General features: G+C 35.3%; 2 protein-coding genes across 2 annotated transcripts in view; both read left to right on the forward strand.

Annotated features, from left to right (window-relative positions):
• LOC119070737 (tRNA-dihydrouridine(16/17) synthase [NAD(P)(+)]-like) overlaps positions 1–24,489 on the forward strand; it is a 62,518-nt gene that overhangs the window by 12,513 nt on the left and 25,516 nt on the right. The window lies entirely within an intron of this gene.
• LOC119070730 lies at positions 494–3,844 on the forward strand. The gene has a single exon (XM_037175186.1). It carries the CDS (start codon positions 1,405–1,407, stop codon positions 3,682–3,684), a length of 2,280 nt encoding a protein of 759 aa, XP_037031081.1. The 5' UTR covers positions 494–1,404; the 3' UTR covers positions 3,685–3,844.

A 24,489-nucleotide genomic window follows, 5' to 3' on the forward strand; every position in this document is an offset into this window, starting at 1 on the left:
AGCAAATTTGTGTGCTATTTATCTATCTATTCCTGAAAAGACCCACGCGAAAAGTTCAGTCTCATTATCGTTATAATGAGTAATTTCACACAATCTACCTTAAGATGACTCCATTGAAAAGAAAAATAAGAAATCTTTCTGTTGACACATAAAAACATTCTCTCACCGCAAAATTATCGTACCCAGTTACATAATTGTGCAGATGTTATCACTCTCGGCAAAAAAATAAAATTGTTAATTGTCTCCCTCAAGCTCAAACACCTTTCTTCGCAATTTTTTTTTTTCTTTCATCTGACCATCATAATTATTAAGCCAGCATCTTATTATGCACAGCACACCGTCGTCATAATATTCATTTTCCATTTTATATTTTCCCCTCTTTATTCTATTTGACACACATTCGAACACTTTATGTTTTCCTCTGTTTATATACATCGAAGCCAGTCTACATTCTATCTAACAATCACGCGCACGCGAACCAAAAACCACCACAAAAATTTTCTACTCGCATAAGCTGATGGTTCTGGTTAAAACACAACCAATGTTCAGTAGCTGGTTACCTATTGCGCAAATAAGTTCAAACATGAATCGCGTTCCGAACTTTGCTTTGTGTGTAAAGTAGTGTTTTGTAACAAATGACTTGTGTCTTTCTTAGTTTATTTAAATTTTTGTTAAGTAGATAATCACAGTGTCCTAGCGGACGTAGGTTTTTTACCATCATCAATCCGAACAAAGTAGGATTTTAGAGTTAGACCGCTAAAGTGTTAAAAACGAACGAAGAAGAACTGAACCGAATTTTGTTGTGCAACAGCAAAGGGAGCGAACGAAGAAGCGGACTGAGAACGTATTCCCATGTGATTTTTGTGCTTTTTATAGTCGTTTAAAATTAGTGATTAGAGGAGAGAAAATCGTTAAAATAAACAATCTTTCCGCAGAATAAGAACAGTTGTTGCATTGGGCATTTGTACTTATATTGTCCTATGAATAAACTGCATTAATCGATCGGTAATCAATTTATGACCTTGCAATTAAAAAAACATTTTTTATTTAATAAAAACGTATCGCAGCCGTGTACTGGAAATAGAAGGGTGAAAACACCGGAATCACAGTGAGGGAATAAAAACTGTTCACCACAGAGAAATAATAACTTGTGCTGATACCGAGAACAATAGGTGTGCTATTTTTAAACCAACCATCCATATAAACCGACCATCCAATTACAATTAACCGACATGAAAAGCTATTTATGGCCTCGTGATGGACAAGCCATTTAAATCCAATCACTTAACCACATGCAGATATCCAAAGAGATTTCGATCGAAAAACGCGTAAAACAATTCGGTGCAATTAAATACGCCAGTGATATGACGTTGCTTGTAGGATTTAATTTTTCATGTTTATATAATGCTCCCGGAGCAACAAAATTCGATTGGAAGCCACAGCACAATAAAACCGAAACGAAAACGGTCACCGAATCCATGGTTATCCTTCCAAGATAATTTAACCGTCAGCGAATTACGTAAAGGTCGTCGCATACACGGACTGCAATTTCCATTACATCCGCTGCAAATCATTGGATGGATTGCATTGTTCGGATTTGGTTTGGCTAGTTTCTTGATACTCATACCAGCGCTATCGCCACAGTTCCAGCAACCCGTGTTGGGCATCTTATCCGGATTGTATGCCGTGCACATCGTTGCACACATTGCAGCTGTACTGATTGATCCCGCCGACAAAGAGCTACGGAAATTGAGCAGTGACCGAATCGTTCCGGAATTTGATCGTTCGAAACATTTGCATGTGATCGAAAATGGTCGATGCCATTTGTGTAACATAAAGACGTCGAGTCATCGAACGAAACATTGCAGTGTTTGTAATAAATGTGTTGAAAAATTTGACCATCACTGCAAGTGGCTAAACTGTTGCGTGGGAGCGAGAAACTATGTGGCTTTCCTCATGTGTGTGGTATCAGCTGTTGTGGCCTCATTGGTCGTTTTATGCTGTGTCGTCTGCGAATTTGTATTCTATTATTATCAACCGGAATGGCTGAACATATGGTCGACGCCTGAACCGAATGACATTTTACCGGATACAATACCATCGCAAGTGTTCAATGATTCGTTCGTACCGCCAACAAATTTAACGGAATCATCGACCACAAATAACGATGGTATCGGATTGCACGATACACTATTTCTAATATTTATAGCCGTTCTAGGAGTGTTAGCAGCTATATGTGTTGGGCTTTTACTTCATCTATGCTTCTTCCATGTGTATATTTCCTTCTTAGGCTTGACAACATACGAATATATTAGAAGTCAACGTCAAAATGTTATGTCCACATCTGAACCACCGAGTCAAACAACAACATCTATTACTACCATTAGTGATACAACAACAAAAACATCATCAAAATGTCCGTCCACAATCTCTTCAGCACAGAATCGGAAATTACATCCTTCCACTCAACTGTTTCTTTGTTCAACTGTATCTCCAATAGACACTGTAGACACTGTACCATCGAACAGCGAGCTATCCAAGTACCGTCCAAAAACACTTCATTGCTGTGACGACAATGCTCACGAATACCACAAAACATCGCACAAGTCATTTTACATGTGTTCAATGCTGGAGGAGAGCTCCACCACCAAAAAGTATGGTATGCCGAGGAAAGAATGTGCATCACGAACATTTCACTGCTGTTCGCAGTATAAACAAATAACCAAAATTCCGACTGATAGAGACATTGAAGCAACTGCGGCTGAATCGTACATGCAATTCTCGGAACAGTGCACGTTCTGCAGCTTTAAGGTTAAAACGCCGAACAAGTCTGATGCAACAGCCACCGTACAAGATAAACGTTGTTGCTTAAAAACGATTACGAAGCATCACCGATGGAAACGAAAATGGAATTGTTGCAATGTCAGTCCTGATAGTCCAGATGTCCCAATCGACGTTATACGAACTGTTTCAGATGTTGTGTCCGAAGCTACGTTACACCAACAACAGGAACATCAACATGATCAGCAACAATCAATAACAAACGGTGCCAACAATTCTCATTTAACGAATGTACCACGCAAAAAAGACTTCAAAAATGGTAGACCACCAATATCGCCAAACATCAAAACCAATCGTCCTAGACTAGTTCGTCCATGGCCTGTTGTACGATTTCGTCACATGCTACGAATGATCGGCCGTTATCGTCGACCACATTGTCGACACGGTACACCTGCCGTCAATATCAAACAGAATCAAGTTCGTCCTCTATCCGCATCAGAACAGAACAGTCCGAACCAAAGTCATACCGTTCTGCCAACGTCCATCATACGAGATGAATCGTCGATCATCACATCATCGGCCAATGTAACTCTACCGGCATTACCACCGCCACCGCGACGAAAATTACGCAATTCAACCGATCTGCAAGAGCTCGCCGATTCATTGACATTCGTCCAGCAGCCCAGATATTTGCCGAACAACCGGAGACAACGTCGTAAGAACGTTTTACGTAATCGCAGTCCGACACTGTCGCCGATTCACGAGTCGGGCCTGTCGAATCCGACATCACCGCAACCGTGCAGACATGCTAACAATGCACAACATTCGATTAATACGTCAACGGTCGGTGCTGCATATTTAACTGTGAATTTGACGACCGGCAGAAAGGATACGACGTCTTAAAATACAGAAAAGACTTTGATTTGGCAATCGTGGATTGTGAAAAGAAAAATTGTGAATGCAAAACGCAGAGGTCAGAATTCAATTTATTGTAAAAACAAATTAATGGAAAATGTTACATCCAAACTACAATTAAAATAAATGTGATTGTTCGTTACAAAAAAAAAATCCGTTGAAGAACAGAAATTTCATGAATATAATGTTCGACGACTCCAAGCACCATTTTCACTCTATACTTGTCCCATATGCCGGAAGTTTTTTCTCCGTATATTTTATTTACAATTTCAAGTGTCATGCTCTTCTATTTAAGCGCTGGTAAATCTATGATAAGTTATGGATGGTTTAGCATGAGAGTTGCTATGTAATCTGTTGCTTTACAGAAATTGGTTTGAATGACTCTTGAAGCATTTCGAGTTTTTTTTATGATTATTTGAATTGAAGCTTCATGGGACAAAAGTGAGTGTCACGCTTGTAATGAAACTTTTTCAAAAAATGGATGGGCTCATTGAAATGCGCATTCAAGCTATTTTTCTATGAAAATTTTCATTTTTTTGGGAAGGTCAGTTATTCTAGCTAATTTAGACCACACTAGTCCGACAAATTTAAGGATGGTTGGTGGGATGATAGGTACAGTCTTTAGATACGATTACCACAACAAAATCATTGAATCTATTACTTCATTTCAGTAGGCCATCTCCTAGTGATACAAAGTCTATCAGTTCATTAGTTGAGTAATGAGCATACACATCACCATATATAAGAGAACACTAGCCAGAGTTCATCGCTTATTATTTTCGTCGTTGTCGATAGCAGATGACTAACCGTTTCAATTTAGTTTGATCATCAAACTTTCAGAATCGTATAAAAAGTCGTTACCAGTAAGTCGGCTACCAGTTATTTGGAACTTTTGCAAACCTTTTGGAAAAATTACGACCATCGTTTGGTGTTAAAATGTGTTAGCTTTCAATAAAAATTGAAATGTTTGTGGTGATGTAACCTAAGACCGAGAAAACTCAAAATATGTGTCAGTTTTCGTGAAGTATTGAGTTTTCTCGGACTTTGGTGACATCACCACAAACAATTTTTTACTGGAAGCTAACACATTTTAACACCAAAAGATGGTCGTACTTTTTCCCAAAAGGATGCGAACCCAAAATTATCATCAAAATAATAATAATTTTGTGCCCGAATCTAGGCAATAATTTAGCCATGCGTAGATTCCTCACGTTGTTACATCGTTGTGATGTTAAACTTTCGCATAAGGCAGGAAAGGAACCCGTCGAATAAAGGGCCGGATAAACTAGAAAACCCTCACCCGAAAAAATTTTGAAAACTAGAGAATCTTCCAAATCAAAAAATTCTCAGAAAATTAAAAAATAAAATCTTGGAAATCCAAGTAAATCCTCCAGCCTTCATACATCCTTTAAAATCCAACAAAAGCGGTAAGGAAAATCCTCAGAAAATCATTGAAAACCCTTAGAGGATACACAAAATACATTGGATGCTGCTACGTAATTCAAGACTCAAAACTCGCAAATTTACTCGTGTGTTTTTGAGCAACTTGCTTCATTTCCTGTTTTTCGACAAGTTCCAGCAAAGTTCGTCGAGAAGACTAGATAATTTATGGGTCTGTATTTTCCGTCCTTACAAAATTATAAATTTTTGCGGCGCCGGACTAAATTATGTTACTAAAGTCTATTACTGAAGAACACATTTCTCCATGATCAACTCAGAAACCCTATCGACAAACAAATGTTCATGAGTATCAACCGAAGAAACTATTCACTCACAATGTGATCAATTTTCATTAATCATTTAAGCTCTAATGATGCGTGCTGGTACTGGAGTAAGTACCCCATTGGAATTCACAGATCGAAATCTGAAAAAGCTAACAACACCTCTATGTTCATTCGTTTCATTCATGTAACTCCATTTGTCTGATTGACATAGACACGGTTGCGTATATTGTGTTAATGAAAAAGCTTACATTTATCCCAAACAACTTCTGAATTCCACTCATCACATTTTCATAACATTTTTACATTTCAAAATAATAAAAAATTTCGTGTTTTAAAATGGTAATTTGTTCATTCCAAAGCGTGAGTAAACGAGTAAATAATTGCCCCAGTTTCTGTGTTACCTTGTCGTGTAGCACTAAATGGCTGTTACCTTTGCGAAGCTCAAATATTTACTGATTTATGCCTTAATATCGAGTGCCATAAATAAACAATTTGTCTCGATATCTCTCTGCTCTCTGCTATGTAATTACATCACATCGGTTAAATATGAATGCGACACACAAATATGGTTTGTACTACATGCAATAAAATATGTTGAAACTTTGCCAGCTGAACATTTAGATAAATTAGCTATGTCGTCTGACAAAGGTAGATATAAGTGCAAGAGTCTTGAACTGTACTAGTTTTAAGCTTGCTTTCAGTAATCCCCATACTTGAATATATGAGTGCTGGTTGCATCTTGTCTGTTTACAACGTATTTACTCTAACCGAGAAATTGGATGAGTTGATGTTTACATGTTTTTGGATTTACTGTTTCTTGGCCCGAAAAGTTAAAACTTGAGTTTGTTATTGTGATTTAACTGAAAGGAAAATTCGTCTCTCAAACCAGATTTAGGTCATACAAAACTTGGATCTGGACAACCTTCCATCGGCTCTGCATTCTTTATATAGTAATGTGGTTCGAATTTTAAGCATTTGGATAAGTATTGAAACAGTAATGTCTATCGAATGCAAGGAGTAGTTTTGGAAAAGCATTTCTTGATTCTTCCTTTATTTTCACCAATTTTCCTTAATTTTTCCAATTTTTCCTCAATTTTCACAAATTTTCCTTAATTTTGAAAAATTTGGGGAAGAAATGTTTTTCTAAAAAGAGGTTAATCCGAATCCCATACCTTTCTATAGGTAGACCATAGGCTTTGATTGCTGACTAGCTGTCAGATTATTCTATTATTCAAATGAGTTTTTCGTGCAAGAAATATTGGCACTGCACCGATGAGGATCATACATCACTATAACTACATTAATGGCTCGTTACAATCACCATAAAGAGTCTCATTCGGGTAATATGTTGTGACACGTCCTTCGATATGCAAAGTATATTCCGTTTACTACCCATATAATACCTTGTGAAATTGCTTTTACGCAAGTTATTCCCTCGACAGACTCATGTGTGTTCCATTATAATTATTCCATCGTTTAAATAAAATCAATTTCTCACCTTCCATTTTCATTAATTTTATTACTTTGCAACAGGCGATAATTTCCTTTTTTTACTATTGCCAACTTCACACGCGATGGGATTGTTTAAACAAAACATTTATTTCATCCACTGTAATCGTAAATAACGACCCCTCTTTTTTCCCATTGATAAACTCATTTCGAAACATATAACCTCCCTCAATGTAGAAATGCGAAGATAATGGTCGCCTAAAACATAAAATGTTTTCATACCCCCAAAAAAATAGTCGAACACAAAGCATTAAAGCCCAACCATTTATAAAATCCCGAAAACCGTGTTCATTTATTCACGAAAATCCCATGAGCTTTATGACCGCATTCCATGGTGTTATATACGTGAGAGTGCTGCACATAAAATATTTCATAAAAAAACAAACACACCAACCATCTGAAACAACACAGATCCCCAGAAAGCTTTGGGAACGGCTTACGAATCGTGTCGACAATGCAAATGTCGTAGTCGCTTCGTTCTGAGCCATAACCGTTTTTCATTTAAAGTATCAAGTGCGTTTGTCACAACATGTTTTAATGGAAAAGTAATAACTTGGAAAACAAAATTGGAGACGAAATAGAAAAACAAAATTTCATTTTTATCGATTAATTTTCACCGTTAATGGGGTTCACGTTTTCGTGGAGTATCTGCGGCTTTTTGAGTATGTTAACATTTATGGAAATATTGATTTTCTACCACGATAGCATTTTTTCGTATTGTTCTATATACGAAAAGAATACCGACCAGCTGATGTTTTCCCTACTTTTTACAATGTATATTTACGTGCAGTGAGGCTATTTGTAGCCACCATTAAAGGGTTAATAGCAGGAGGGATACACCAATCAATTTGTATACTGCGCTACATTTTTACAATGTTCTAGGTTATACAGTATGTATGCTATTATAAGCTTTCATTAATTAACAGAAAATTTATCGTTTCCAATCTGTAAAAGCTTAGTGCCCACTCAATCTACAACCCAGATAAAATCTGAAATGTTTTCATTTTTACGTTAATATATTGTAACAAAATGAAATTATTTCGATAAAATTGTTTGAACTTACCAACTACGCAGTTTGGTTGACTTGTTTGAGAATGAACTTTATAGGGCGCGTCCAGAAAGTACCGCTACGCGAAAAAGCCGATATTTTTCCGACTTTTTTGCCACACAGAGAAGAGAATTTTTAAAATTGTCACGTAAGGCGGAAGTGCTCCTAGATTTTTTTTTATTTGTCAGGTTCGGATGGTCCATCTCCAGACCTTAGAGTAATTATATATATTATAAATTAGGAGGGCAAACAGGTCACTAACGAACGTCGAGCAACAAGTTATTTGATTCAACGAATTTCTGTTGCCATTCAACGAGGAAACGTTGCCTCGATTCTTGGAACTCTTCCTCCATCAAAGAATCTTGGTGAAATTTTTTATTTATAATTTATAAATTGTTGAATTGATTTTGAAAATAAACTTAAAAAGAGGGCACACACATATTGTTGGGACCACATATTTTACGTAATTTTGTTCGAAATTTCCTCTCTAGGTATAATTACTCTTAGCTCCAGACCATGAACCACCGGTCTTGTGACCCTTTGTTTCTATTCCCGTTCATCATAAGGATCAATTGAACCTCCCTGTCCCTTCCACGAATCTATCTAATATAACAGGTCCTAGCTTACGTACGTCCGAAGAGTCAAAGAAGGTGCTGCTACTAGGTCTAAGGCTGTGTACATGAGCTGTGTCGATGATCACCAGAGGTTTTTTCTTCTTCGGATTATCCAATCTAAGTTCGTCTCACTTTCAGTTAACTTTTCATCTCGTCAATCTAGGCTGCAAAGTACAGGTAAATGCATAAAACAATCTTTTCTGTAAACTACGATTTGATAAGGCTTTCTAAGAATTATTAGGCTCTACTGGTTTGCCCACGTAAAAAATCCCACTTTCGTAACACGGCTATTACTGCTCTAAGACCAGCTTAGATACAGAACTGCGATTTTTTACGTGTGCTAAACAGTACATATAAAAAACTGAAGATTTTCCATTACAAAAATGACGACGACAATCCTAATAAAAAATGTTACAAAGATGCTGTGCTGTACCGCCATAATCGTATCATTCAAATCGAATGTTTCTTTTTATATCAAGTATTAAAGTTAAGCCTAAAAATTTACTTGTTTGACATAAAAGAACGTATAAAAATTTAATCGAAATATGCACTGGCATTGAATTGGGCAAAGAGTTTTTCTCCTTTTTTCAATTTAATGTGTAACACTAAATATGGTTATATAGAGAACGGACGATTAAAGTGTAACCATTAAAATGAAAATAGAACAAAAGTTATTTTCGTTTTGGTCCCAAATTATTTTTGGGTTTTCATGTGAAATGCATGAATTTCGATCAAAATTGGATCATTAAAGCAATTCCAATTGAGTGGAAAATTACGATGGAAATGCCCGAATGTGTTTTAATGGATTGTTAACGGGAATGCTCTGATCTGAGGAGTTTCTGTTTGGTTGGTAAGGAAAATCATAGAGTTGTGCACAAGTCATGGTTGATAAATTGTGTTTCAGTTAGGATAAAAAAGTACCTACATCATTCAGTGTCACTCTACATTGTTACATTCTACACTGTTGTTTATATAACACTGATCAGCAGGACCAATTTTTGGGTAAATAAATTCTGCCCTGTTCGAACAAGCTATAGCTCAATAATAATTGTTGCGACAATTTATTTGACGAATTCGCAAATTAGATTCACTTTTTAAACAGAAAATGTATCGCAAAACAATTATCAAATCTGTTACTTCTTTTGTTTAAAGTATCTTATTGTCTTTGGTAAAAAAATCTTTTACTTCATTTGTTTCGACATACATTTTGATATAATAAGGGAACACCAGAGCTCACCGTTTTTCTATCATCTCAGCCAATTACAGATGGATGTCGTATCTCTTTTACATAATGAAATAAAATAATAAAAAGTTTGATTTTCTTACACATAACGATTGCTAAAAATACGGTATCCCAATCCTTTCAGTAAACGTAAAATGCTAAGCTTCACTGGATTGGTTTAATAACGCCACGATGTGATAATGTTCATATTCTTTGATCACGGCTGTGCGATCTAATAAATTTCTGTTCTTAATACTAATCTGTATCATGCCAACGTTATTACATTCACAAATCGTCGTGCAATGCTGCTCGTGAACAAGATGGTGAATATTTCCCTTTGTGTAGATAACACCTTCAAACGAAGCGAATTTATATTACACGAAGCATATATGACGACATGAATTACATAATTTATCTCAAAGGTGTTACCAGTTACACTTTAGATTATACATTCATCTTCTTGAAAGGACTTTCAACTGCCGTAACGATGACGGTGAGAATGGTGAAAGTAGCTCCGTTTGAAAGTACAGTGTACAAGAGGTAGGTGTGGAATGGAAAACGTTAATAACAATTTGTTTGTTTTTAATTTTCTTCCACTTTTTATTTTCTTCTTCTGCTTGCATGGAAAATGAGAATACTCTCACTTGAAGTGGAAAATCTAAATGTGATTTATATTTTCTGAGAAACGGAATTGTGGAAATGAAAATATTATTGTGGAAATTTTCACATCAAAAAGATGTGGAGAGGACGAAGTTTTGCTGAATGTAAAATGTTTTTATTCTTTCTTTGAGAAAATCCTTTTTTTCGGTAGGACTGGCGGTAATTCGGTGTCACAAAGATTTATTATTTTTGCGCTTTTATATCGAACGAGACAATTTTTAAGTTTTTTCGGTTTTGTTCTACACAATAAAAAAAAAACAGAAACCGAAAAGCGTTCTCATCCGTTCTTCTTTATGCAAAATGCAAATTGATTGTCAACAATAGGAAGAGTAAGATAAAAAGATTACTAGAACAATTCCGAGTAAGTTATAGAATAGACAGTAAGTTTCACAATTGTTTGTTGTACCCAGCTTATTCAGAGACTTTGTGCGATGCTTTAAAATTAATTATATTCTCAACATCGACCTATTTAGAAGCTTGATAGAAACTCGTTGCTACCATCGGAAATTATATTTTTTGTTGATTCGATTGCAACATTTTATTTTCATGTTTGCAACTGCTGAAAAAAAGAAGAAGAAGTCACTGCCAAAGGGAATGAGAATCTGGACATCTAACAACAAACTGTACAGTTTCTCTATCGTTGTGTATGGCACGCCTTTATTTTCTTATGTAAAAGAATTGTAAATTTAAAGCGAAAAGTTTTTAGGTTCACGAAGTGATGGCAAAGCGATATCGAATGTTTATTTCGACATCAACTGGAAATTTGTAGGCTGTGTTTGTGTTCCTGTTGGAGACTATTCACAAAGTTCGCTTGCGAAAAATTGAAGAATTTCAAGAAAACTTTATGAAGAAAATTTTGAAAATGGGTCTAACGTCCCCCTTAAAGAAAGTATGTTGTTCAGGGACGTAGCTACTGTTCCAAAAAAAATTGTATTTTCTTTCATATTCTCATTCAAAAATAATATTTCCAGGGTTGGGCCCGTCTTGGAACTCCTTTCTGGCTGAGTTTCTGACGTTATTTGTCCTTTAAACTATGTTAAAGTATTAAGTCATTTGATTTTACTTATTTTGACTCGAAGATCTTGTTATTTTGATAAGAAAAACTTGTATGCATAGACATAGACTGAACGTATCCCACCACTCTGAAAAACGCTGCAAATATTAGATTTGACAAGAAAAGACAAACAACGGAAATTATGAATAGACGAACATGGTGTAACAGTAAGATAATGTGACTTATCTTTTACGTTCACGTCTTCCACACATTAACAGTTTAATGTCAACCACCCGCAGAACATAAAGATGGCCACAAATAACAAATTACCACAATGTCTAAGAAGTTCCTGGGTATAATAAATTTCCCCAAACACTATGAAAAGCCAATAACATTCATCCGGATTTCCATCTACATAATAATACACACACACACACACCTCTAAACATAAAAGCGTCGTCCTTTGTTTTCCATTTTCCATTCGAAATAAGCCACTTTACATCTGGATAAAATCCCCAACAAAAGAGACATTATCAAATAAAGTGTCTTCAAACTTGTGTGTAAATTATTTTTATGCAAACAGAGAAAAAGGAAACTTTTTCACTTTGAATGGATTCAAATTTTCATATCTTAGATAAACTTTGGTTTGTCGGTTTTAAATATAATTAGACCTTACTACTACCATATATAACAGTATGCTGTTCTCGGTGGTAAAATACGATTCATTTTCATTGTCTGTATAATTTCCGACAAAATATAAACATTAAAACCGTTGAACGTAATAACAGGGGTTTTTGGGGAAAATTCACTTCTTAATTTGTGATGGCAGGCATTTTCGGATAACGGTTTGTTACACATAATCACATTAAAACTAATTCCGTCTAAATGAACACTTGGCCGTGATTTAAAATAAGAAATTAAATTTGATGACCATGAGATTTTAATTGAAAATGAATGGGAGGTGTGGAGATATACAGTGCAGATAATTACAGACATTTTGTCAGTCTCGTTTGTCGTTGTAATACGCTTTTAATTAGCAATCGTTTTCGATGGCAATTAAAACGGAGCTTTGCTATTCGAAACCTTGTTTGCAAATTTCGTGGAATTTGCAGTTAACCTTCCAATAGTTGTTTTACTATCGGATCCAGTGCCTATATTCGCAAAAATGTTTTCACGAATTTTCTCAAAAACCTTTTTGGGAAAATTCACGAAAATTTGAGAAAATCGTGAAAACTTGAGAAAATTCGTGAAAATATTTTCGCGAATATAGGCACTGATCGGATCTAATACTTCATCCTGTTCTAAGCATTTTTTAAAGATTGAATTCTAATCTTTTACTTCATTTTTTTATCATGCCTAAGAACTTCATTTTTTTGGAATCTTTTATGTGAAATGCCCACAGTATAAAACAGGTTTATTCAGAGCCGGATTAACCCATGGGCAAAGTGGGCCCGGCCCAGGGCGCTGGGAAAATAGGGGCGCTTAGAAATTAAATTTTCTCGACAATGTAATCAATTCACGTTCAACATAAGTCATGCACAAATCAACGTCGATTAAAAAAAAATTCGTGCTCGCTTCGCTTGCGTCTGTACATTACATTCTTGGGGTAAATGTGAGCTACAAGAAATGCATATATACATCTAACTTGATATTTTTGAATAATACACGCCCATCTACTAACCACGGCAGAGTAAAAGTAACCCAGGCAGGAGCGCTTGTTTGACTAGGGACCTGAATAATCTAGTAGGCCTATGTTTTTTGCGAATTAAATTTTTCAACTTATGTCAGTGTTCATTTGAGTTCATTTTCATACAAAGGATTAGGTCCCTCATTTGACGTTTCCATAATGAACCGCTCCTGCCAGGGTTACTTTTACTCTGCCGTGGACTAACCCAAGGCTGTTCGTATTTGGTTATTTAAAGCGTTTTTATGATGGTCCTGCTTTAGAAAAGTTGAACTTTGAGGCTTCTGGCTGAAGACACTATAAATAATTTTCAATAACCATTCCATTGCTTCATTTTCGTCAGCCGCCGGTGATAGTCGGATGATGGAAAGCTTTTAGCTCATTAGGAATCTTCGAAAATTTTGTAAATTCCTCATGAGCTGAAACCTGCTCATGATCGCCGGACAACGGGAGTTTGGAACAAATAAAGCAGCTGGAAAAGCTGCAGAACAAATCCGTTTCCGCCCATTGAAAATTGTTCATGGCATATATTCGCGATTTTTTTTGTCGAAATCCAAGGCAAATTACCTAAATTTCAAGATCTAACACTTTCAGAGTGAAGACAAAGGATCATTCTAGAGTGCCCTAAACTTCAATACTTTTGGGATCCGAGTCCTAGATCCTTGAAATTGCTTCAACGCAAGTCGTTTTTTCCGAATCATGACCTTACCCAACGCACTGCTCCTAGCATATGAACATAAGAAATATTTGGAGGCTGATGAAGTCACAGTAGGCACTGCGTTTCTTTCGTGAAGATAGGTGACTTGTTTTAGTTGTGTGAGTTCAAACACACAATACAATCAATCTTAAGCGGTAGCTCTCATCACAAAAGCCTCCAAATTCGACGTTTGTCAAAGTAGTGTTCATGCTAGGAGCAGTGCGTTGCCTTACTAAGTAGAGTAAATCTCGCAATATAATGAAACTGTAACAGTATCACAAATATTGTGTCAAAAATTCACGTTTTTTTCTTGGTTTTTCCTCACAACGCGTTCATGTTCTAACGATCTTTCAAGGGAAGTGAAAAGTTAGAATAATGAGAGGACATTCGAGTGTAAATTGAAAGAACACCTGAATGAAACTAGAATTGTGATGTAAATTTGAATTGTAGTATTCATTTTAAAATGTCTGTGATTATGGAACTTTGTATTTGAAAATAGCTATTTGCTAAATAAATTTGTTTGATTTGATTTGTTCTTCAAGAAGAATTTCAAGAAAAAATTGTTTCGGATTCATTCTACAAACTTCAAACTTAAAATCCCGAAAAATACGAGCGAAACCTTTTTATAACTTTACTTGATTTTTGTTTGTGGGAAAGTTTTGCGAATTAATTACGAAAACTCTGGTTATATCATGTATCTCTCATTCATATATGGTTATATGTTATCATAAGCTTGCCACCTCGCCTCGCTCGCAATTTCTAACTACACATTACTTAGAAAATAATATTCTTGAGGAAATGTTGAAAACATTTTATTTGATTTGGTTGACAATGTAGGAAACAATTTCTTTAATAAATTTTTCATGCGGCGCTGCAAGGCTCGTTGCCCAGGGCGCTGTAAATGCTAATCCGGCCCTGGGTTTATTATAGATGTCGTCGTCATCATCCGATGCAATTGAACTCTTAAAACTTACCACTCAATTCGATGAAAATCAAAACTGAGCCTAGACTCTGGTGCGACAACCCTTAGTTGCACCAGTTGCATTAAATCTTGTGCTCGATACTTTTTTGTGATTGTCCTATTGTTTCTCTTGAGAGCTTACAAATTCTGTAATATTTGCTGCCATGACTGTCCTGAATGGCAGGTTGACCTGCCATTCTGGACAGTATCCTGAAAAGGATCCTGGAAGGATGCCATGATTTGAAAAATGACCGGGAAGGAAACAAACCACACCAGAAAATCTCATGGTCTCCATTTAATCACTTTTTTAGTCTCTTACTTTTGGGTTCTAAAGAAAATCCATTCAAATGTTACACGTTCCGGAGGAACCCATAAAAGACAGCCTTCTCAATACTCATTAAACAATAGTTTCTTCATGGCTAGTACCTAACAAAATATCAAAATATTACCATGACACCTGTCCGTTATTTCGCGATAGTTGATCCGAGCTTTAAGTTTCATTTTGTTTTATATTCCTCTTTAATTTAAATGTCAAAACAAAAAGAAAAGAAAAACTTTACAATAAAAACTCTCGACAAAACAAATGGCAAAACGTGTGCTTCATCTGTAAGCCATTTTTCATCCGAATTATTCTAACCGATGGGCATTTCAGAACTGTATGTGTTACCATGAGTACAAATACTAAAGTCTTTTATAGCCCCCGAGCGAAACATTAAAAGAAAAACAAAACTTAGCAAAAAATACACCGAGTTTAGAGGACGGAAATTTAAAAGTCTGAAACGAAAAATATCGAAGAAGTAGGTCACATACTGTCCTCGAAAACACACAAATAATATCAAGAGTTCAATGAACCTTCACAGAAAGAAACAGAAAAAAAAAACGTCGCGAATATGTTTATTATGCCATTTCCTATATCTCGTCTCTGGTTGGTATCAAACACATTCATCAGGATGTCCCAAACTCACCACCGTTACATGTAATGCAATTAAACGAATAATATAATTTGCCCAGTTAATTTCATCATGACCATATAAACTCCACAGAGAATGAGTGTGTACAAAACATTACGTTTAATTAAATCAAGCAGCCATAATTCCTTTAATAAACCACAAACCACTTTCCACTGGAACCAATCTTAGTTCATCAAGCCATACCATTCCAGCTGTAGAGGTCACACACAAACAAAACACACAACACCATGCCACAATGCAATTTAATTAAAAAAAATTGCTTCGGTGAGAGCAAACTAATTTCAGTTGTTTCATTAACCAGCCAAATAAAATGGCTCAAATGAATATATACTCCCTCAAACAAGTGCAGTATCGAAATACTTTCAACTCTTAAGGCACACGGTGTAAACAAGCCAAGCATGTCATTCAATTTTACTGCAGACAATTCTGTTTGCTCTCAATCGACATTCTATTGCTTTCGTTTTATGTTTGTAAACTTTGAACGTCGAACGTGTAGATATTTTTCATTAACATTTATGAGGTAGCACGTGCTGTACATACCCCGCCGATATTTGCATACCAAAGATATATTCTGCCCATTTATTAACTAACGCCCAACATCACCCAAATATGTGTGTGTATTAGCGTAACGCCATAAATAGAAATAAAACAAACATGCCGATTAATTGGAACGCTAAACAAGTGTTTCCATTTGTTGGTTAGGCAAAAGTTTTTTCCGCATATGTATGTGGATAAATCGGCACTATGACCTATGACCTATCCGTACATTTGCATACAAATTGTTGCTAACTCTATTGCTATATTCAAACATTTCGCAACAGAGGCTTTTTAATTCTGAGCTGGTTTTAAATTGTAAATCGTTGGAACGACAGGAAAATTAAATTAGATTGTGAATGTTTGAAATGTCACGTACATTTGTCGCAGAAGCCTTTAAGACAAAAATGCTAAAAATGTAAAATGAAATTATAGTCCCGAAATATATAATTGCTTTGCGTATCGGGGATCGTGCACAAACGACGTCATGCTGTTTTGTTGAAATTTTGAGTCCCCTTTCTATCCATCACGGTGTGCCGGTCCATCGAACTGCAAAAATGTTTGAAAATTGACTAAAAATGGTCATTTTAGTAAAAAATAATAATAATCGAAATCTGTCCGATGACCCTACCTTTTGCAAAATATGGTGGCTGAGAACGTAAATCAGAGGAATGATCTCATTTAAAAGAACTATCACTTAAAATCGGTTCTGACACACCGTGAATGTTTACGGAAAAAAGGGTCACAATTGACCCAAATTTGATAGAAATTATACGTATTCTTGAACACCCTCCCCTTCACAGCGTTACGTCATTTATGTACGATCACTAGCAATATTTTTATCCACTATACCAAGACTAAATGGTCGTGTGACTATTATGTGCCATCAAATCCGATTGCATTTAAAAATCTTGAAAAATACGTTTTTAAAGTTTTCTACATGAACATTAGGCTAATGAAGAGAAGCATAAATGCTGGATTGTGATATCGATTTTTTTATTTATTTTTAAAAACGTTGTCTAAAACCATATATAATGTACGCTACTCATGGTACTCTGATACACAAGTTTATGAACATTATGAGAGGAAACTCAGGGAATTTTCTTCCACATTTCATTGTTAAATGTGAGAGCTCATTTAAACATATTTTTATTTATCTGAAAATTCCATCCGAATATGTTTGGGGGGGTGACTCAAAGTTTTGTGCAATTAAAATGAATTTATGGGCACCTTTATTGCTGGAATGAAATGAGCATGAAAGCTTTTTTGTTCGCTAAGTGATCACTGTGAAGCATAATGGATTTTTAATTGAGCATCAGCTATTATTGCTCGGTAAGCATGTGATACGAATGTTGAGTTAATAGTTCTGTCATCATTGATGCGTTTTCCATTCGAGGTTCGTTTGGAATGTAGATGAAAAGAAAGAGATTCGTTTACCTAATGTTATGTGCTAGAAAATAATTATAAAAACTGGATAGTGTTGTTAATGAAGTGTGGTTTATCCTTTCACAAGCAACAAGACACGCTTGCATACCACAGTGTAATCGTTAAATCTGTTACTTCGATTATTAAGTACAAAATCTTTCTTCCATTTCGTAGATGGATAATATTGAAATGAATGTAAATAACCAGGTATGGTCAGGTATGGTATAAATCAGTCGATTTATCTTAAACGTATTCGTTATTTATGTCTCCAAGGTGACATTAAACCATACCTGGTAGTTTACATTCAATGTAATATTGAAGTTAGAATTCTCAGAAATGTTGCTGGAGTCGATGATGGATGTACAATGGGTTTAATTTGTATATGGATCAAGTTCCAGAATATGGATACGAAACTCTCTTTTTCATACAAATTTTTATCAGAAACAATTGTCGTAGCCAGAGGAATTCATATCGACTCATGGTACTTATTCCAATCGTAGGACTTCATTTGTTACCCTTTAGGATTGTACAAAACACAGCTAAGGTCGATTTTAGACCCGATTTAGGAAGGCTTGCATTTGGGGCTATTTTCGTTCTTGAATTTGGTGCTAGCTTAACAAGCGGCTTATCCACGATTTTTTTCCTACCCAATGGGGTAAAAGAAATGCCTCGGCATGCATCATATCTCAAATGAATTTTAGTCAAAATCGCTCTCTGACTTGACATACTTGAAATTATTTATAAATATGACTGGTCAAACGGTCGAATGCACGGGACAATAAATTACTTTTGATAAACAAGAGTTTCATTCGGTTTGGATTACAAGCTACACAATCAACAAGAAATTGAAGTATCCATGACCACCAATAAACTAGGAAATAATTTGTTCGACAATTTGTTCGATTGAAGAGATGAGCTAAGTAGCTACAAGCTACACTCACTTCACTTTTAAATTTCATTGCAAAGTAACTGATTTATCCTAACAGTACAGTACACATCCACCCACTTCCTTCTTAAGAAAACATTATTCTATTCCGATTCCGCAGAGATCATTTCCCATTTTATTCTCTGGATTAGCGGATAAATGCGAATCGTTTCATTTCTCCAAGCTTCATTCTATTTCGTAATTTTGCAGTAACTGAAGCGCATAGCGTCTATTCTGTTTTCTCAATATATACTCAAAACCAATCGCAATTTAAGATGAAATCTCTGTTTATTATTATATGGCGAAAAAAACGAATTTTGCTGCATACACGAATAGCAGAAAATTCTATCTCTGAATAAAGCGAAAAAAGGAAAATCATCGACAAAATTTCCTGCACATAATCGGGATACACAACGCAAAATATTTCTTTCTTTTTTATTTATTTATCTATTCGAATTCGAAATTTTATTTTGATTTTGACTTGATTTTGATACTTCCTTACTGTTGTGTATGGTTGCCGGAGAAAAGAAGAAAAGAAGAAGAAGTGGAAAGCATAAAGAAATCCAAACCCCGATGACTATACACAACACACTGTCATTCATATATTCATCGAGCGGAGTTTCTTTTTCATGTGTCGACTAGAAAAATGTGTTAAAAAAGAAGAAAATCTACGACATTAAATCTTGATTTTCATTTCTTTTCTCAATTTCTTCCATAATGCCGGTGTAATACAAGAGCCGCACAAGAATGACTTTGGCTTATCATTACTTATTATTATATCCGAATCGTTAAGCATGAAATTTATAACCTTTAACACAACACAAAACATCTTGGAATATAATGTGTTGGATGTGGAGGTAACGGTAACTAAGTGAATACACAAAACAAAAGTGAAACGGGCCGGGTTTAATTGAAAGTGTCGTGTACATTTACAACAAATTAATTAAGAAAACGAAATAAATTGTAACATTGTTGAGTCATTCGTGTTAAATTTCTTGCAGCCGAATTGAAAGAAAAGAAAAATCGAAAGAAAGAAAAGTTTTTCGTTTTTTTTTCGTATGCTTTTCCAGTGCGAGATAAACATATTAATCTTTAAGTTTTGTAGCCACGAACTTTTCTCGTTAGCATCGATTTTCGTATACGTTCAAAATTTCCATGTGAAAGCCGAAGTTCTTCTTATTATGCCACATGTCACTTTGTGTGTATCTTTCGGAATGATGAAGAGAAATTATTTATGAAAAAGAGAAAATGTGGAAGTTTTAAATTTCATCAAAGCCCCACTGGCAATTTGAATGTGTACAACCGGAGTGACAATAATAAAATTGAAGCGGAGACCAAACGTGAATTTTGTATTTTATCTAATTCTATAGAAATAACCGAGTAAACTTCTCGTCTCGAGAGGCAGTCCTTAGTCATTTTATAAACTTTGCGATAAATATTGGATTGTCGTTTTGCTAACAAACAAAACACACTGTAACATTGCATAGAGTTACTATACAATCTTTCGGCGGAAAGACTTTCGGTAGGAGAGAAGCATGTATCATTACGACAATTATCTTCAACTCTGTTAAGTACTTATTGTGATCTCAACATTTTCAACATTGATGGCAAATCCATTACTACGTCGACGTCAGTGAAATTTAGATATGAATTAGTGCTCGTACGTCTTTAAACGGTTTTACCACTACAACCAGTGATTATTTCACCCGTATGAAGACGTATGAGTAGTTTTGTTTGTTTGAGTGGATGAGCCTTGGACGACCTGAAAACTAGCTGAAGCAAATTCATGTCTAAATTTCACAGATATCGACTGTAAGTTTGCTTTTGATAAATATTGCTATATAAGAACGTTTACACAGAGTAGCCGAGGTAGCGACATCAGAAAATTGAAACTCCAAAAAAGGTGGCTTTCAAGAAAATAATATTTTGAGAGTTTCAAGCCAATGACGTTGTAAGGTTTTGACTTTGCCAGAACTCATCCTTTTTTGTCATCCCAGGCGATAACTGATGAATACCTGTCGTAAAAAGTTCATTGGTGGCTTGGACATTTTACCACCGATTCCTTACTCGTGGAACTGACGTCTAGGAGCTCCCAAACGTCTAATGTTTCTTTGTAATGTTTAAAGCATATAGTAGTATTCACTTCTGAATAAAACTTAAGAAATTGTTTGAACCTTTCGCAGTTTAAGCCCGCAACAGCTGAAAAAATTCTGTCCCGCTGAGAGATGTAGACTCTATCTAGTCAATAGAAAGTAGATCGTTTTCGTGTAAGTCTTTGTTTTTTATTTCCTTTTGTGACACTGACAACATTTTTCTTTTTTTTCACCAGTGGGCTTTATGTAATGTCCTTTATACTAAAAGCACTAGATTTCACAATCGTCACTTCTGGGTCTATAACTACGTTCTGATAATCAAAATAAAATTTCATGAAATGTTTTCTTTTAACTTAAATGGGTATGGTCTGATGTAAGTGTTGCGCCTGATATGACTCCGACCGTTCTCAAGGAAAGTTTACTTAGCTACCAGGAAATGTCTGCACACTTTTTTGTAGTCTTCTTCAGTGATCAATCCATTTTCCTCTGAAAAAAGGATAATCAAAATAAATCGAAAAATCAATTACTTCACTCAGAAGGTCAACACATTCACTCAATTCAAATTTATTCCATTGAAAAGAAAAATTGCGACTGGAACAATCAAGTCTCACCTTTATCTAATTCGGTAACCAATTCATCTACAGCTTCCTCATCAACTTCGAAATTCTTTCTGATCTGAGGTAGAAGCATGGACATTTGATACGAGGGCATGGAACCGTTCTTACTTTTCTCCGCCCACAATTTGTCCATGACTGTTGAAACAAAACAAAAAAGGAAATTAGAATTTCGAGTAAAAAATCGATAATAGCAAAACGTTGGTTGGCTTACTTGCAATTTCTTTATCTTCCTGAAAATTATAATTGAATTAATTGTTTGAGTATTTTTCGTTCATTTTCTACGTGTTCTTACCATTTTCTTTATTTTCTTTTACTGACACGTCGTTCTCTGTTGTTATTGCGTACTGAATAATGGATAGAAATCAGCGTTCCCTTTTATACACATTTCGGGAATGTGTTTTTGCGTTTTCAATAATTTTTTTCTATTAATAATAGAATTTGGCATTCGATTTTTTTCTGTTAAATACACAAACATCGGTAGGCCGGGGGCGGGTGCAAAACGCAAATTACTGTTAGTGCATAGACTGGACGGATCATATTATTAGTTTATGTCGTTTCAACATAGAGTTCAAAGATAGACGCGAGAATATAGTGCTTAAAATAATTCGTAGCTCAAACCAAGATCTTGTTGCAACAATCTAACAATCTCGTAAATTAGCATCTTACAGTAGTTCCGAGTTCGATTCCCGTGTCAGACAATTCACATGGAATTTTTCTAGCTATTATATCACATTAGTAACGACCTAAAATCCACTTAAGTTTCATAATTTGGGTAGTTGCAGTGTGTTTGGTGGCTGCAACGATTTCGTAACCCAAATACGATGATTTTGTGCTAATTTATGTAGTCTACATTTAGGCAAGATTTCAACTAGCACCTAGCTTTCCTTATATAGTATTTGCATACTTTGAGGTGTGGTTCAGAGGTCACGTGAAGCCCAGAGTGTACCTGTTATTAACCGTAAAAGACAGGTAATGACGGGTTTACACAAATCTAGTTATTTTATCAAGTTATGAATCATAATAGCTTGATCGAGATTTCGGATTAAGACTCCGATCAGATTCAGGTCAACCTGATTTAGTTCACCTGACCTGATCTGAAATTACTGGAACCGAATAAAAATTTTCGGGTTCAAGCTCACTCAGGTCTTGACTTAAATCTAGTTTTCTCGAATCAGGTTCACGTCAGGTCAAACCTAATCCGGACATTAGGTGAAGGTTTGTGGAAAGAGTCACTTAGTTGGTCAGTACGGGACTTGTAAAGATATTATCCATTCGTCTCATACGGTATTTTGCCAACATAAAACAATGTCTCAAATATCTCTGTCTTGTGTGAAATTGATGTATATGCTAGCGCGCAGTAAGTGCATTTAAGTGTAAGTTTTCAAACAGTGACGTAAAGTGAACTTTACCGCACGCTATCATGGAATAGTTAGAATAGTTATTTACATAACAAGTGTTGCAACTCAACCCGAAGGCAAGCGTGCGAAAGTAGCTATTTTCGCTCCGTGGCATGTAAAATGTAGTGTTACTACAAATACAGTTGTATCCTTTGATGCAATCCAATCTCATTCCAATGTATGAATTTTGTGTCTAGTGTAATAAATTTGTGGACGGGAGGATGAGATCAGGTCATTCATAACATATATATAGTTCAACATCAAAACAGAGTGGTGTGTCCATGTCATTTCTGGAAGCATTCCACTTAAAATTCAATTTGAATTATTGAAGAGAATAGCAATTAAAATGTTACATAATTTCGATATTATGGATATTGTCTATTGACCTGACCAGTCTATTATTGTAAGAGACGATAACTCTATGTCAGAAAAAAACAGAAACAAAAATCGTAATTATTATATTAATAGGAAAAATGTGTGTTTGTAAACAGAAAAGTGTTGTTTTCGATCTGGAAATACATTTTTCCGATGCGAAGAGATCAGTATAGCCAATAATCTAATTTACGACTTACTTTTTTTTAACGAGAACAATATTTTGTCAAGAATGTGGTTTTTGTTGATTTTGTGTAAGATCGTCATTCATAAATAATATTTTTACAATTAGTTAGCGATGATTAATTATTTGTTTCGAATGGTGGCAAATTGGTGAACTCTATAAATAACATGTCGCCTTTTCCGTTTATAGTTTTCTTCTGCAATGTGAGCAGGTCGTATTGTTTTTGTTTAGCTTTAGCTTAGAAGATCAACGCCCCTTTGTTATTTATCATTAACTAAAAGTCTTTATAGAGATCATTCACCTTTTTTCCAATAAATCTAGTGTGTCACCCGACATCATCTATTCAATACATAAAAAATCTTAGCTGCCAGAAATTTTCCGTAAAAAACTAACCTACTCAAGAAGAATGATATTATGACTAAACTGTAACGGATAGATTGACATGAAATAAATCTATTTTTATTTTTAAGTGAGAATGAAATCCATAGCTCAGCAGATGAGTGCGTTAATGTCTTTCCCAAGTTAAACATGTTTTAAGATGGGATTTCCGTCATCTGCTATAGTTTTACCTGGTTTTACTATTCAGAATTGAATAGTTATTTCATTAGACATCGTTCTGCCTTTCTAGTTAGAATACTAAAAAACTATTTCGTTTGATAGTTGAGAGGGGTCTCACAACTAAGGAGCTTGCATTGGGAACGTTTGTCCTACATTGAACAAGTTCCAGTCACATTCGAGTTTCAAAGGCTTGGAAGTAGTAGATTTGGCAGCTAACGAAATATAGTATCTTCAGCCTATTATATGTATTTTAATTGGAAAATTTTTTCTAGGGCTACGTAACATTTTACTACAATTTCCAAAAGATAGTCCCTGCAATTTTTGTTAAATGTTGAATCAGAAAAAGTTTCTTACGTTTTTTGTTACTGTATCTATGGAAAAATGTTTTTTTTTGTGCAAATAAATTGAAATAAACAAATAAATGAATGACACACTCTTAACACATCTTTTATGTCGGTTACGCGTATCACTGAATAATCTTTTACTTCATTTGTTTGACCATAAGTTTCCCTATATACCAGATCACTAACCAGAGTTATTCACTTAACTTTGCCGTTGTTGTCGATAACAGATGACTAGAGTCGTTCTTAAATCACAGTCATGG

The sequence above is a fragment of the Bradysia coprophila genome, assembly GCF_014529535.1.
Source record: "Bradysia coprophila strain Holo2 chromosome IV unlocalized genomic scaffold, BU_Bcop_v1 contig_106, whole genome shotgun sequence".
Classification (NCBI taxonomy): Eukaryota; Metazoa; Arthropoda; class Insecta; order Diptera; family Sciaridae; genus Bradysia; species Bradysia coprophila.

What these genes read in the sequence shown, in the direction of transcription:
- LOC119070730 (XM_037175186.1), top strand. Translation starts at nt 1,405, where the DNA reads ATGCTCCCGGAGCAACAAAATTCGATTGGAAGCCACAGCACAATAAAA.